The sequence below is a fragment of the Corapipo altera genome, unplaced genomic scaffold (genome assembly GCF_003945725.1).
Source record: "Corapipo altera isolate COAL_440 unplaced genomic scaffold, ASM394572v1 45, whole genome shotgun sequence".
NCBI classification, from domain to species: domain Eukaryota; kingdom Metazoa; phylum Chordata; class Aves; order Passeriformes; family Pipridae; genus Corapipo; species Corapipo altera.
This window is the reverse complement of record NW_020884877.1, coordinates 2,244,391-2,256,530: the sequence shown is the minus strand read 5'-3', so window position 1 is coordinate 2,256,530 and position 12,140 is coordinate 2,244,391. Positions and strand designations below refer to the sequence as shown.

Here is a 12,140-nt window from a genome sequence, read left to right as displayed (position 1 = left end):
AACATTTTACTGGGACATCTAGTTTGGGAATATAACGCATGAAATTCATCTCTGTTGTGTTAATTTGCTTGATGGTTGTAAAACCAGAGATTCTCAGCATTTTTTTGGTGAATTTTGAGTTTACAGTGGTTGCCTGCTGGATTTATTTCTGCTGAGCAACCTGTCTTAATATTCTCTCTAACTAGAGTAAAGATTAAGGCTATTTTGGTTTTTTGAAGTGTTCCTCGGTAACAAAAAAAATGAATTAAGTTTATTTTTATTGTATTTAAAGCTTAATTTAATATTCTCTCAGCTTTTCTTTCTAAGGCATGCTGTGAGTAACAGGAATTCCTTGACTTTCCACTACCACTGTCTCTTTGGGTTACTTTTTCCACCTGCTCTTAAGATGGCCTGCACTGCAAAGATTTCTGTGCCTCAGCTTCCACAGGAACCTCCTCCTTACCTTTTTATAGCTGCATCTGGATGTGCTCCAGTCTTACAACCAACTTTCTCTCTTGTACTTTGCTTTTCAGAGTGTCAAAACCTCCGATTCACAAATTCTGCTCTTTTGCTTCCTTTGCCTTGTCTCTGCTTAGCCTCTCTCCATAATCCACCCTTTTCAACACACGTCTCCTTGCTTATAGTAAAAACTGAATACAGCTTCTTTCAAAAAGCAGATTTAAACTATTTTGGTAAAATAACTGTCAGAGAAAGTATTGATGAGATTCAACTTGGGTAGTAATTGCAGTGGTAAATAAAACTCTTTTCCTTTTGACTTGTGGAAAAACAATTTCTAGAAGCTTGTCAGGCTTATTAATTTATTTCACCTATGTTTTCAGCCAGTTATTTAGATTAGCTTGAAAAAAAAATCCAGTCTGAAGGATAAGGAAATTCTCAATAAATGTTCCTGTCTTTAATCCTTGCAGTTGACTCTAGTGGGCAGATTGCAATCAACACAAACTCTTCCCTTTGTTTGGAGTTAAATCTGGTCTATGCATTGTTTTTATCTAGGAATATATATTTGTGCTAAATGTGTTGGTGCCTCTAAATGAACAGTAATGATAAACTGTGATCTCCAAACCAGTTGAGCTTTTGTTTCCCCTGACAATATCTACGTGGAAGGCTTATATCATTGCATTCTTATTGCAGCTGCATTTAAAGTTTGGCATCTCTTAAATTTCTGTTGCCTTTATGTATCTTCTTCATTAGTTTTTCACAACTATGTTTTTTTCCCTATGTAGGGTGACTTAGCAGCTGTGGAACAGCTGCTGACAAACGGGGCAGACCCCAATGTCAAAGATAATGCTGGCTGGACACCACTGGTGAGTGTTGAAGTCCTCTTTTTCTGTCATCTGTCTTCTAATCAGATTTCACTCTATCCCTCCTTTCCTCGTCCATATTTTAGTTCCCTTTACACAGAGGATTTTGCAAAGTGAAGAAGTGATGATAAACAAGGTTAAAAGAATTCATAGCAACTACTGACCTGCCCAAATCTCGCTCTCCTCTGCTGGGGTGCAGGGCAGGCCATGAAATCATTCAGCCTGTGATTCTGCAAGTGCAGAAGATAAAACCACAATAGCTAGAAAACGATCAATTGCAAACAACGTTTATCTTTTATGGGTTCTTAATGCCCTCAGTGTTTTGGAAACGTGTCAAGTAGTGGAATGAAAAAATTGCTCACTCGGAATTGCAGAAAACAAACAAAAAGTTCTTTTCAACCATGGCTTCTTCCTCTCCTGAAGAACACTCCTGACAGTCTCTAATCTGGAAGGCTTTGTTCCCTGCAGTCTAATTTGCACACAGCTGGCCACTGTTGAGCTCCTCTCGGTGCTTTTTGCCAGTGCCGGGTTCCCAGGTTAGTTCCTGGCAGGAATGTCACGCGCCATCCTGGCACATCGTCTCCCCCGACCCTCTCCTGAGTGCTGGAAAGTGAATTAACCGTGTGGCACAAGTCCTTGCCGTGAGCCCTGTGTCACCCGTCCTCTCTCCCGGCTGTGCCCCCAGCACGAGGCGTGTAACCACGGGCACGGGGCGGTGGTGGAGCTGCTGCTGCGGCGCCGGGCGCTGGTGAACACCACGGGCTACCAGAACGACTCCCCGCTCCACGACGCCGCCAGGAACGGCCACGTGCACATCGCGGAGCTGCTGCTCGCCCACGGCGCCTCCCGGGACGCAGTGTGAGTACGGGACGCAGTGTGAGTACGAGGCAATGTCGGGACGCAGTGTGAGTTCGGGACGCAGTGTGAGTACGGGACGCAGTGTGAGTACGGGACGCAGTGTGAGTACGAGGGAATGTCGTGGGAACCGCGGCAGCAGCCACAGCAACTTCCAGAGTGCACGTTGAGTAAACGGGAAGCAAAGCCAGTAATAAATGGGATTTGTTTGAAGCGAGGGGGTGGGTGTCAAATGTACTCTCTGCTATGCTTGAAGCCTCCTTTTCCAGGTGGGTGTTTCCTTTCCACTTTCCTTTGTCCTAAGCTTTTCTGAGGACTCCTGAGTCACAGAGAGCTGGAGTACTGGAGACTGCACTAGGAAAGCAACAACATATGCTTGCCCTAATCTTACACTTTCCTGTTGGCATCTTGTTATAGCAACTGTCGGCTCGAAGATGTTGAGCTAGATGAATTTTGAACTGCTACAGCTGTTTTTTGTCTCTCTGCTTTTACTACACTACTTGCTAGCAGAAGGCATTTTGGTCCAGTCTCCCCTATTTTCACAAATGACATAAACACAGGCTGAGATTTGGGAAGTGTTTTGTTTTTTTTTGTTTTCGTTCTGGATCAAAGCACTAATCCTTGGTACACTTTTTAATTAAAAAAAAAAAGCTTAGAGTTTTTTTCAGTTGACTCGTCCACACAGTTACACCTCCTGAAGATTTTGGCATTTGTGTAGAGGAGGTGTTAAAGAATCTTCTAGTCTATGAATAACCCTGCAGCCTATTAGTATTTCAGACACTAAATGTAATTTTAGGTGGTGTATTGTTGTTGTGCCAGGGCCTGTGTGTAAATTTGAGTCCAATGCAAGTTGTCAATAGGTGTGTGTATGTAGTAACACAGCAGGATGAAGTCTTGCATGGCACAGGTTTCCTTGGCAGCTGCATAAAGAAGCATAAATAAGTTCAGCTTAATCACTTGAATTCTTAATATTTGCTCCTGAAGCTTACAGAATTAAGGTGCTCTCTGGGAAAGCATAGGGTTTTCATAAAGTCCCAATCTTGGAGGTATTAGAGTTTAAAAAAACAAGAAAAAAACAAAACAAAGCAACAAACTCTCAAGACTTAAGCATGAAAAAGTAAAACAAGGATCAGTTGTTCATCTTTGCTTTGTTCTTAAACAATAAGGACTAGCACATTACAAATTGACAGCTTCAGAAACTCATTTTCAAGACACTTTGACTCTCAGGAACTGGTTGTGTCACACTTATCACTTGTCTCTCTGGCATTTGAAAGCCTGGCACAGCCACCAGCTCTGATGGAAGATTTGACAGGACCTGGGAGGTTTGCACAGCTGAGACTCCAAATGCCAGCAGTGGACTCTGCAGGTCTCTCATTAGCCTTGGTCTCTGCTGCTTGTGTTCACACAAACAGAGGTGAAGCTGAACCACTTTCAGCTCATTCTACATGAGCAAACATGGCTTTCTGTTGAAACAGAAGCTTTTTAATCAGGGAAGGAGAGATTTATGTAAACTTCTAACTCTGCCTTAACTTTTTACTGAATGTAGATGATGTTCAGTTAAAATCCTTTTGAGAACAAATTTAGCTGCTGTTAATCTGTGTGATTTGTCTGACAAAAGCAACCCTGGGTTCTTTGACAAAAATTCAGTTTTGTATGTCCCTCCTGGATTAATTGAGGCTTCCAGGACTTCTTTTCTGGCTGAAATGCTACTGTGTGTGTTGCTATTACATTGATGTTGGAAAGGGATTGGGCTTTTCTCCCCTCCCTGTTTTTACAGAAAGCATTAGAGCCACACAGTAAGGGATGTACAAGCCAAGTGTTCAGGCTTGAATAGTGAGACTCTGCTGACCTCTTCTAAACACCATCAAGAAACAGTAGAAACAAGAACAGTGTTTCTGAGACTTCTAAGAATGTCTTGTGTCTCCCTTCCTTCCTTTACCCCACTAGCTTTCAGCAATGAAAAGTGCTGTGATCTTTCCCTGAATCATGACTTTGCAAATCTTGTTGGGTGTTTTTTCTGCCACCACTTCTTGTAGTTGTACTCCTAAATGAACAGTGGTTGGATTTGTCTGGGTAAGTGGATTTGAACTTTCTTTAATGGAGAAGGTTTAATTTACTCTTTTTTTTTTTTTTTCCTAGTGGATACAAGTACCCTTAGAATGAAGTCACATCTGACAAGAAGTTTGTTTTTCTTCAGTGGCTTCTTTCCTAGATCCCTGAAACCTGCAGAGCAGAGTTTTAAGAACAGGAGGCAAAACCAGGCTGAGCACTGGAGATGGTGCAATTATAGTTCTTTTCATTATGACTAGTTATAGTTGCCCTCTCTGTGCCTAATGCAGGATCTGCTCACCTTCCCATTGTTATTTTAGCATCTTTACAGTAGAAATTGAGGAGTAATGAGTAGATCTTGCATCTCTTCTCAAGGGTTTATTTCCTTGAGGAACATACCTGAGGAGTCCCTTAGCTTTAGAGGTGTGCAGTGCATGAACTAAGGCTATACCAAGCCAACTTTTCCAGATCAAAAAATTTGTCTCATTTTAGTTTGCTTTTTTCTTTTTTTTTTTTTTTTTTTTTTTAGAGTATGAAACTCCTTCTAGTCCTCTTGTGGGGGCTCTTCAGGCTCTCAGTGAACTACCTTTCAGCCCAGGAAAAGGCCCTCCTTAATGTGATGGGATAAAGTGATTCTTCATTACCTCACAGGAGAGGGGGGAGGAAAGTTTGATTAGTTCACTCTGGTTGCTTAAAAGTCTTTCCCTTTAGCAAAGCTCAGTAAAATGTGACCATGATAAATGTGTTCAAATGTTACTGGGGACACTATGAAATATATGGCGTGAAACCTCACAAAAGTGACTGATGTCTTGCTGCTGTTTTGACAGCAGAATTAACTCAGTTTTGTGTCTTAATGTCCCTTGTGTGTTGGAGAGTTAATCTACTGGAATAAAAACAGAGCTTGTGTTGAATAGCCTGCTTAGAGCAGTAGTTTTGAAATTTAGAATGACACTCAACTGTGCCAGAGGAAATATGTTTTTAAAGATGTGCAGTATTTACTGACTGCAGGCCCAAAGGCAGGTAAGCCCCACTGGTCTGTGCAGGGATGTAGGATACATCTGGAAGCAAATACAGCTGCTTCCTAAGGGACCTTAACTGGTGAGGTGCACAGGTATAACCCTCTCCAGGGAGCTGAGACTTTGCAGTTCCAGATTTAGATGGTCAGGTTCACAGACCCATCAAGCACATCTCATTCCAAGCACATCTCATTCCGAGCACCTTTCAGGCCGTTGTTCTCCTCGCATGTTAACACATAGTGCATTAAGAATCAACTGTATATAATATGAAGCAGCCACACACCTTTTGGACCAAACTAGTACAGATGAGGGCTTCCTCTTCTGCCAGAAAGCAATCCTGGGATTTCCTTATTCCTTGGCAAAAAAAATTTCTTTTGAGATCTCTAAGATTTAATAGTTGTGGCACTCCATTTGCCATTGAAATTTTCACTGACTGGGAAAGATATGAACTACAAATGAAAAATATTATATGGACCACTGGACCTATTAATTGTCCTACTGGTCTTGTTAATTTTTTTTTAAGTTAATCTCCTACACATAGCTAATTTTTATTTTTATGGCTTTTTTCAATGTGCTTGAATTCTGCCTTTTTTCCTTGCTTCACAGCAAGCCAAGTGATTTGAAAAATTAGATCTGTGCATTTGCAATTTCACAGCACTTCCTAAATGCTCTCCCTCAAATGGGCTGCCTTTCCAGCTCTTCATGCACAATAAGTTCAGCATTAGTAAAAATTGTAGCAGTGCTCCATTTTTTTTAGGTGTTGGCTGTCTTTGAGTAATTGTGAGTCTGATTCTGAACAAACCTCCAGAAATGCTTAGGGATAGACTACAGTCATCAATTATGAATGAATGGCACAGGGACAAAACCTCTTCTAACCTGCAGTTAGTTTAGGAGGCATTAGGCCTGTGACACTGACATCATTTTGTCTGCTCTTTCTAAGACAAGAGAGTGCAGGTCTTCGCTGTCTCAGTGCAAGACAGTATGTTTAACTTCCTGCTGACAGCAGGTTAATTAAAACCCTGGCTCTGTTTGGGTATCTCATATGGTTTTTCTGGCTGCACAGATTAAGTTTTCTTCCTCCTGTCAGGTTCAGAAAAGGTTTCTATTTACCATATTCTCCAGTCCAGGTGCTGCCTGGAGAGCCCTGGCTAGTCCTGTTTCCATGTGGGAGTTAGTGGTTACTGCACTGAGACCTGCTTGCTGGACTTCCATTCAATACTGAACTCCTTTGTGGGGCTGGGGTAAAACTTGTCTCGTGCTCAGCTGTGGAACCAGAGGTAGCTTCTGCTATCAAAATGGAGCAGCTTAAAACTCCTCATTACAAAGTGTCATGTAGTTATTGTTTGCTTTTGTCAGAAGCTGTGCAAGTCTTGGAGCTTTGAAACCATTAACAGGCATGTCTCCATATTTATCTTCTCTCCTCTGACGACTTCTTTGCTGAAAGTTTAATGAAACATTTAGAAGGTAGCTGTAAAGTTTTGTTTTGGCTATAGCAGTAACCTCTGTTGTCTTCATACCTAATACTTCAGCAGTGTTGTGCCATAAACTGAATCCTATTTCTAAAGCTTTTTATAAGAAGTTCTTTGATGTGTCAGTCCTTAAGATATCATCTGTCATCTTGTGTAAAGTCATACTCAGAAGATTACGTGGAGTTGCTCTTCACTGGGCTCATCTCTGCTCTCAGCACAGCCATCCTGCTCTTTGATTGGGATTTGTTCGAGCTGTGATAGCCCTCTACTGACTACTCAGTACCTTGATGACTGACTAATGGGAGGCTGCTTGCATCAAAGGGTACATCTGACTCTTGAATGCTTAAAACAACTTTCAAAAAACCCACTTGCATCTGGTAGAAAGAATTATGCCTTAGAGACCTTGTATTCCAGCTTAAGCACCACAGGCAATTATTTCTCCCTTGCAGAAACAATTGTGTCTTCCCTCTGAGTGTGGAACTCCTCATGTGCACTGGACCCATTCCCAACGAGCCCAGATCTGTAGTAGGAGCACTCATAGTTACTGATATTTCTAAAAACACTCTTTGTGTGTTAGGGTGGACCTAATGGGCATGTCTGATTTTGCTTTGCTAACTGTATCAGAATTAGTTTTGTACTCTGAACAGGATGGACGACTTCCCTTGTTCAGCTGGGCTGGATAAAGACAGATGTGAGCACATTTTTGTCAAAAGTTTGTTTCCCGCTCCTGTGCCTTGCCGGTGGTGTTGTGCTTGCATAGGTCTGGTCCTTGATGCTCGCCATAGGGTTAAAAATAGTATCAATTCCTCATATTAAAAGCAGTTCCTCAAGCTCCTGCCCTGGTAAGTGTGGCAGAGGCTGGGCACGGGCTCCTTCTCATGGTGATCACTGACTTCTTGGATGGTGAGTGGGTGCCTAACTGAAAAGTACAAATATGGGTTTCATCCTTTTTCTTTGAAAAGGATGAGTAAATTACAACAGTAACCTCCTTGAGATCTGTTGTTAGGATGTGCTCCTCATCTTGGTTTTTATTTTGTAAACCCTATTTTCTCCTGTTTCAGCTACATTTTCTCTCTTTCCTTAAACTCAACAATCTACTTTGTTGCAAATATTCAAAACTCTTAAATCATCCCTTGTGCTGGTGTTCCTTTTTCAGACCTCAGCTCCCAAGTTTGTCAGAATTTAGCTATGTCACCTTACCACCCTGTAAATAGCCACTGATTCATTAATGCTCCATAATGATGGGATAGCATTTCACAACACTATTACAAATTCATTAAGAAGCAACTGAAATGAGCTTAAAAGTGTAGGAAAAAAATTTAAGTGAATACAGAGGAAGGAGCTGGACCTCTTATTGTACAGTTTAATTGGCAAAAAACGTTCTATGTTTAACTGTGATGCTCTGTATATTTATCTATGGTAAACATTCATGAGGTTTTTTCCCAACAGTCAAGGATCTTACTGTGCCTTTGGAGGGAAAAACACTCCCAAACCTCTCCTACTGACACACAGTGATTTCCTCCCTCTTAGTTCCCAGTGGAAGGTCAGCCTTCTAGTCTAAAGGTGATTTTTAGTGGATGTGATGATATATCTATTCCCCCCCTGCATGCATTGTTCAAAGGAACTCTATCCTGCAGCAGTTTGAGTGGAATATGGCCCTTATTTAAGGAAGGGGCAAGAGCTACCCTGATGATGCATGACAAAGCAGGAACAGCATGACAATATTTAATGGGCTGCAACTCCCAGGACCGGGCAGAGATTTAACCAATTATCTTTTAGTCTGCAGAGCTGGTATTATGCCTGCACTCTGCTCGTTAGTGGCACAGAAGAGCTTGGGAATATTGTAAAATAGCATCCCAGACCCTTCTGTGGGGGATTCTTGTGGAGTGTTGTTTTCCTGAGGGGCTGTGTTAGTGAGCACTGCTCTGTCAGGAGCACGGGAAGGTGCTGAGGTCGGACACATCTGTCAGCTTTGTGCTGGCCAAAGCCCCCCAGTTAAGTCAGAGTGAAGACTTAATGACTTGAGCTTCTCTTTGGGCTGGATTGGGTTGTGGCCTTATGTGGAATTCCCTATAATGCTTCCTAGATTTCTGCTCTGCACGGGAATGTGTGGCTGAGAGCAGCTCTTCAAAGCTGCAGTGGTTTTTTGACCCCTTTAAATGTTTCATTGTCTGATGACTAAGCTTGCAGGGCTTCAGACACTGAGTCAGGGCTTTGTTCTCGGTGACAAGCTTCCCCTTCATAACGAGCTCTTATTATGCCTTTTGAGAGCAGAGCTGTGTGAGGTGGGGAGAAGAGGATCAGCTGGAATAGCCATTATTCCCACAAAGGGCAAAGCAAGCAGAGTATTTCCCCAGAGTGCTGGTAGAGGATCCTGTTTGCTAATGGCAATTATACCTGTTCTGCGGTTTCAAGCTTTCCCTCCCCCCCACTGCTGTCCTGCAGCTGAAAAGTTGTGTGAAGAGGAGAGAGAAGCCATGGCTGTGCTTGAGGTGTTTATAGCAAATCACGTCTGTCTGAGGAATGCTCAAAGAGGAAATGGCTCTTGAAGCACATCTGATAACTGTGAGGTGCCACATACGATCAATAGTTCTCAGCAAAATTGGCAAACCCACTAAAATCAGAATGAATTGGCTGCAGTGTGTTCTGTGGAACGGCACACTGGGGGAAAATGAGATGCATACTCAAATCCTGGAAGTGTGAGGGAGCTGTGGTTCCCAATCAGGAAGCAGAGAGCTTTTCCCATAAAAGCACAGCCACATCCAACTCTGATGTTTAATACAGTGCATGGAATCTTCTGACATGTCGTTTATGGCAAGTGGATAAACCAAAAATACATTCCTTGGTTATATGACTGCAATAAAAGATTAAAGCCGAATTTTCTGGGTCTTGCAAATGATACCAAAGTGCATCTTGAAACACTTTAACAAGGACTGTGGTTTATTTAACCGAACGTTCTGCTCTGAACATCCCTTACTCCTCAGCTGAATGCAACAGCTTGTAATTCAGTATCCATCTGTCTTGGATGCAATTCTTACTTGAAGCTTTGTGCTTTTAGCTGAAATTACATATTAATAAGAAAGTGGGAGGGAAAGCTACCCAGCTAATGTGCCCAGTTAATTAAGAATCAAGTCACATTTTATTTACTTAAACCCATCTGTGCTTGTTTTGCCAGTAATATATTTGGTCTGCGGCCTGTGGACTATGCAGAAAGTGAAAAGATGAAGTCTGTGCTAATGTTGCCAGTGAAGAATGAATTGCTTAACCAACCCTCCGAGGTAAATGTCTGTGGAGGTTTTTGTTGTTGTTGTTCTGCTTTTTCAAAAAAACTCTGTAAGTTTAACCTGTAAGTGTAAATATTGAAGACTTGGACATAATTACAGTACATCACCTGCTTTACAAAACTGGGAAACTAACCTGGACAGTATTTCTAGAGTGTATGTGGAACACATACAAGCCATGACATTCTGTGTTACAGCTTTATCTGGGAAAACAAAGGATATTTCTTGTAATGTGGATTTATTACAGGAGAATGAGCGCTGTGTTACTCCTCAAGTATTGTTGCTTGAACTTGGCTGTTGATGTTTTTTTCTTCATATTTAAATTTGTTCTACTTACCAAACTGTCTGAAAGCAGCAGCAGTTTTTGCTCCAGGTGCTTTTTGTGTGCATTTAAAAGGCTGCTTCAGTATCATCTTTTGTCCAACAGTGAAGATATCAGCAGTTGAAAACAGCTTTTGGAACTTTTGGGTTTTTTGTTTTTTTTTCCCCCCTCTTTTTGCCAAAGACTTCTCAGGACTTTTAACGAAAATCAGGCTATTCAGACCTAACAAGTTCCAGCATTATGAAATGCTTTAGGCTTCCTGATGACTGAGGATTAAACTGACCTGGCTGATAGAAGCAGTCCTAGTTTACTGCAGGATATACAGCTTGTTATGATCCCCCTCATCGAGGCTATAAGGTACCCATTGGCCAAAAGTAAACTGTTGCAGCTGAGTGAGCAAGGATTTGGCTGTTCCTTCCACAGGTAGCAAAGATGCAGCTCTTCTGTTGCAAACAAACCCCTTGGTGTTTGCATTTGCTGTGGGATGAGTGTGAGCCCATGGATGGCTCCGAGCTCACGTGGATGATCTGATCTGAGGCCTGGGGCTGCAGGGTGACAGCATCTCAGAGGGGTGTCTGTGCCATGGAATCTGGGAGTATTTATAAAAATCCAGGAGCTGAAGTGTCACATCCTTGTCAGCATAAAATTTGAGCAAGCAGTACCTCTTATTTGCATTAGTAGTATCCACATAAAAAACCCATTAAGCATTCATTGCTTACAGGGCAAAGTATTAGGGACTTTTACTAGAAGTAAATGCAGATGTTAATTATATAGATTACTCAACAGTGTATCTGTTGGTAATACCCTGTCCACTAAGCTTGCCATGAATTGTGTTTCAAAATGCTTATTCTTTTTAAATAAAGCTGTCTAGTAAGTTAGTTGCTTTATGTTCCCAAACATTTTCTGTTTCCTGCAGGCACTGAGCCCCAGCCAGCCTAGAAATGGCCCACTTGGTTTACTGGGGAGCAGTCTTAGTGCAGAGCAGCAGAAGTTGCTGAACAAATTAGCAGCAGTTCTGAAGGCTCGAAGATGTACTGAATTTAACAGTGAAGGTATGTAAGTGTCTCTGTCCAAATATAAGTAACTACAATTCTGCACCTTATCCTTCAATAACCTACAATGGGGTTTTTTATTGTTCCTGGTAAGAGCAGCTTCTGAAATCTATGAATTGTAGCTGTGGTACAACGATGCATGTAAACACAAATAAAGCCTGTCTGGTTACCGAGGCAGGAGGCTTCGAGGGGAGCCACAGTTTGGCAGCATATTGTCTGTTATTGAAAATCCCTGAGTCTCCTCAGAGACCTCTTCTCTTTACAGGTCTCTGCCCATATGAGACATCCTGTGAAGTTTGTGCCTTCCAGGAGCGAGTCTTGGGCAGATGGTGCCTTTAGAAAGAGCGTGTCATTGCCTGAGAGTTGGCACGTGTCTTCTGACATTGCTTCAAGTTTTGTGCCTCATTAAGATTGATGGAGTGAAATTATGGGCCTTGTTTGTTTTGGTTTTTTTTTTCTCCCCCTATGAGGAGGGTAACATTGCCTTAAACCCTCCTATTAGATTTTCTTTGGAGTGCTGCTTGTGAACAAAATGCTAAGGCAATTTTCCCTTACTATCTTTCACATTCAGATTACTACTCCAAAATTTTGAGTTGAGTTCTGTTAGCTTTGCATTAAAACAGTGAGATCCCATAGTAAGATTCCTGTCAGAGTTAAATATAACTTTAAAAGGGTTGAGAAAAAATACTGTCCTATAAACCTCATCTGAAGATTTAAGTGTTAACTTGGAACTATAAAACCATGACTTCCCTTTTTCACAGCCAGTATAAGTTGAAACCCACAAAATTTCTAATAGCT

General features: G+C 41.8%; 1 protein-coding gene across 2 annotated transcripts in view; it reads left to right on the top strand.

The window, feature by feature from the left end:
* Positions 1–12,140, top strand: part of BARD1 (BRCA1 associated RING domain 1) — a 41,797-nt gene that overhangs the window by 17,892 nt on the left and 11,765 nt on the right. For both annotated transcript variants that reach the window (XM_027637508.1, XM_027637507.1), the window contains exons 5-8: positions 1,221–1,301; positions 1,984–2,156; positions 9,863–9,965; positions 11,207–11,342. In XM_027637508.1, the coding sequence (XP_027493309.1) occupies positions 1,221–1,301; positions 1,984–2,156; positions 9,863–9,965; positions 11,207–11,342 (493 nt within the window). The remainder of the gene's footprint in view (positions 1–1,220; positions 1,302–1,983; positions 2,157–9,862; positions 9,966–11,206; positions 11,343–12,140) is intronic.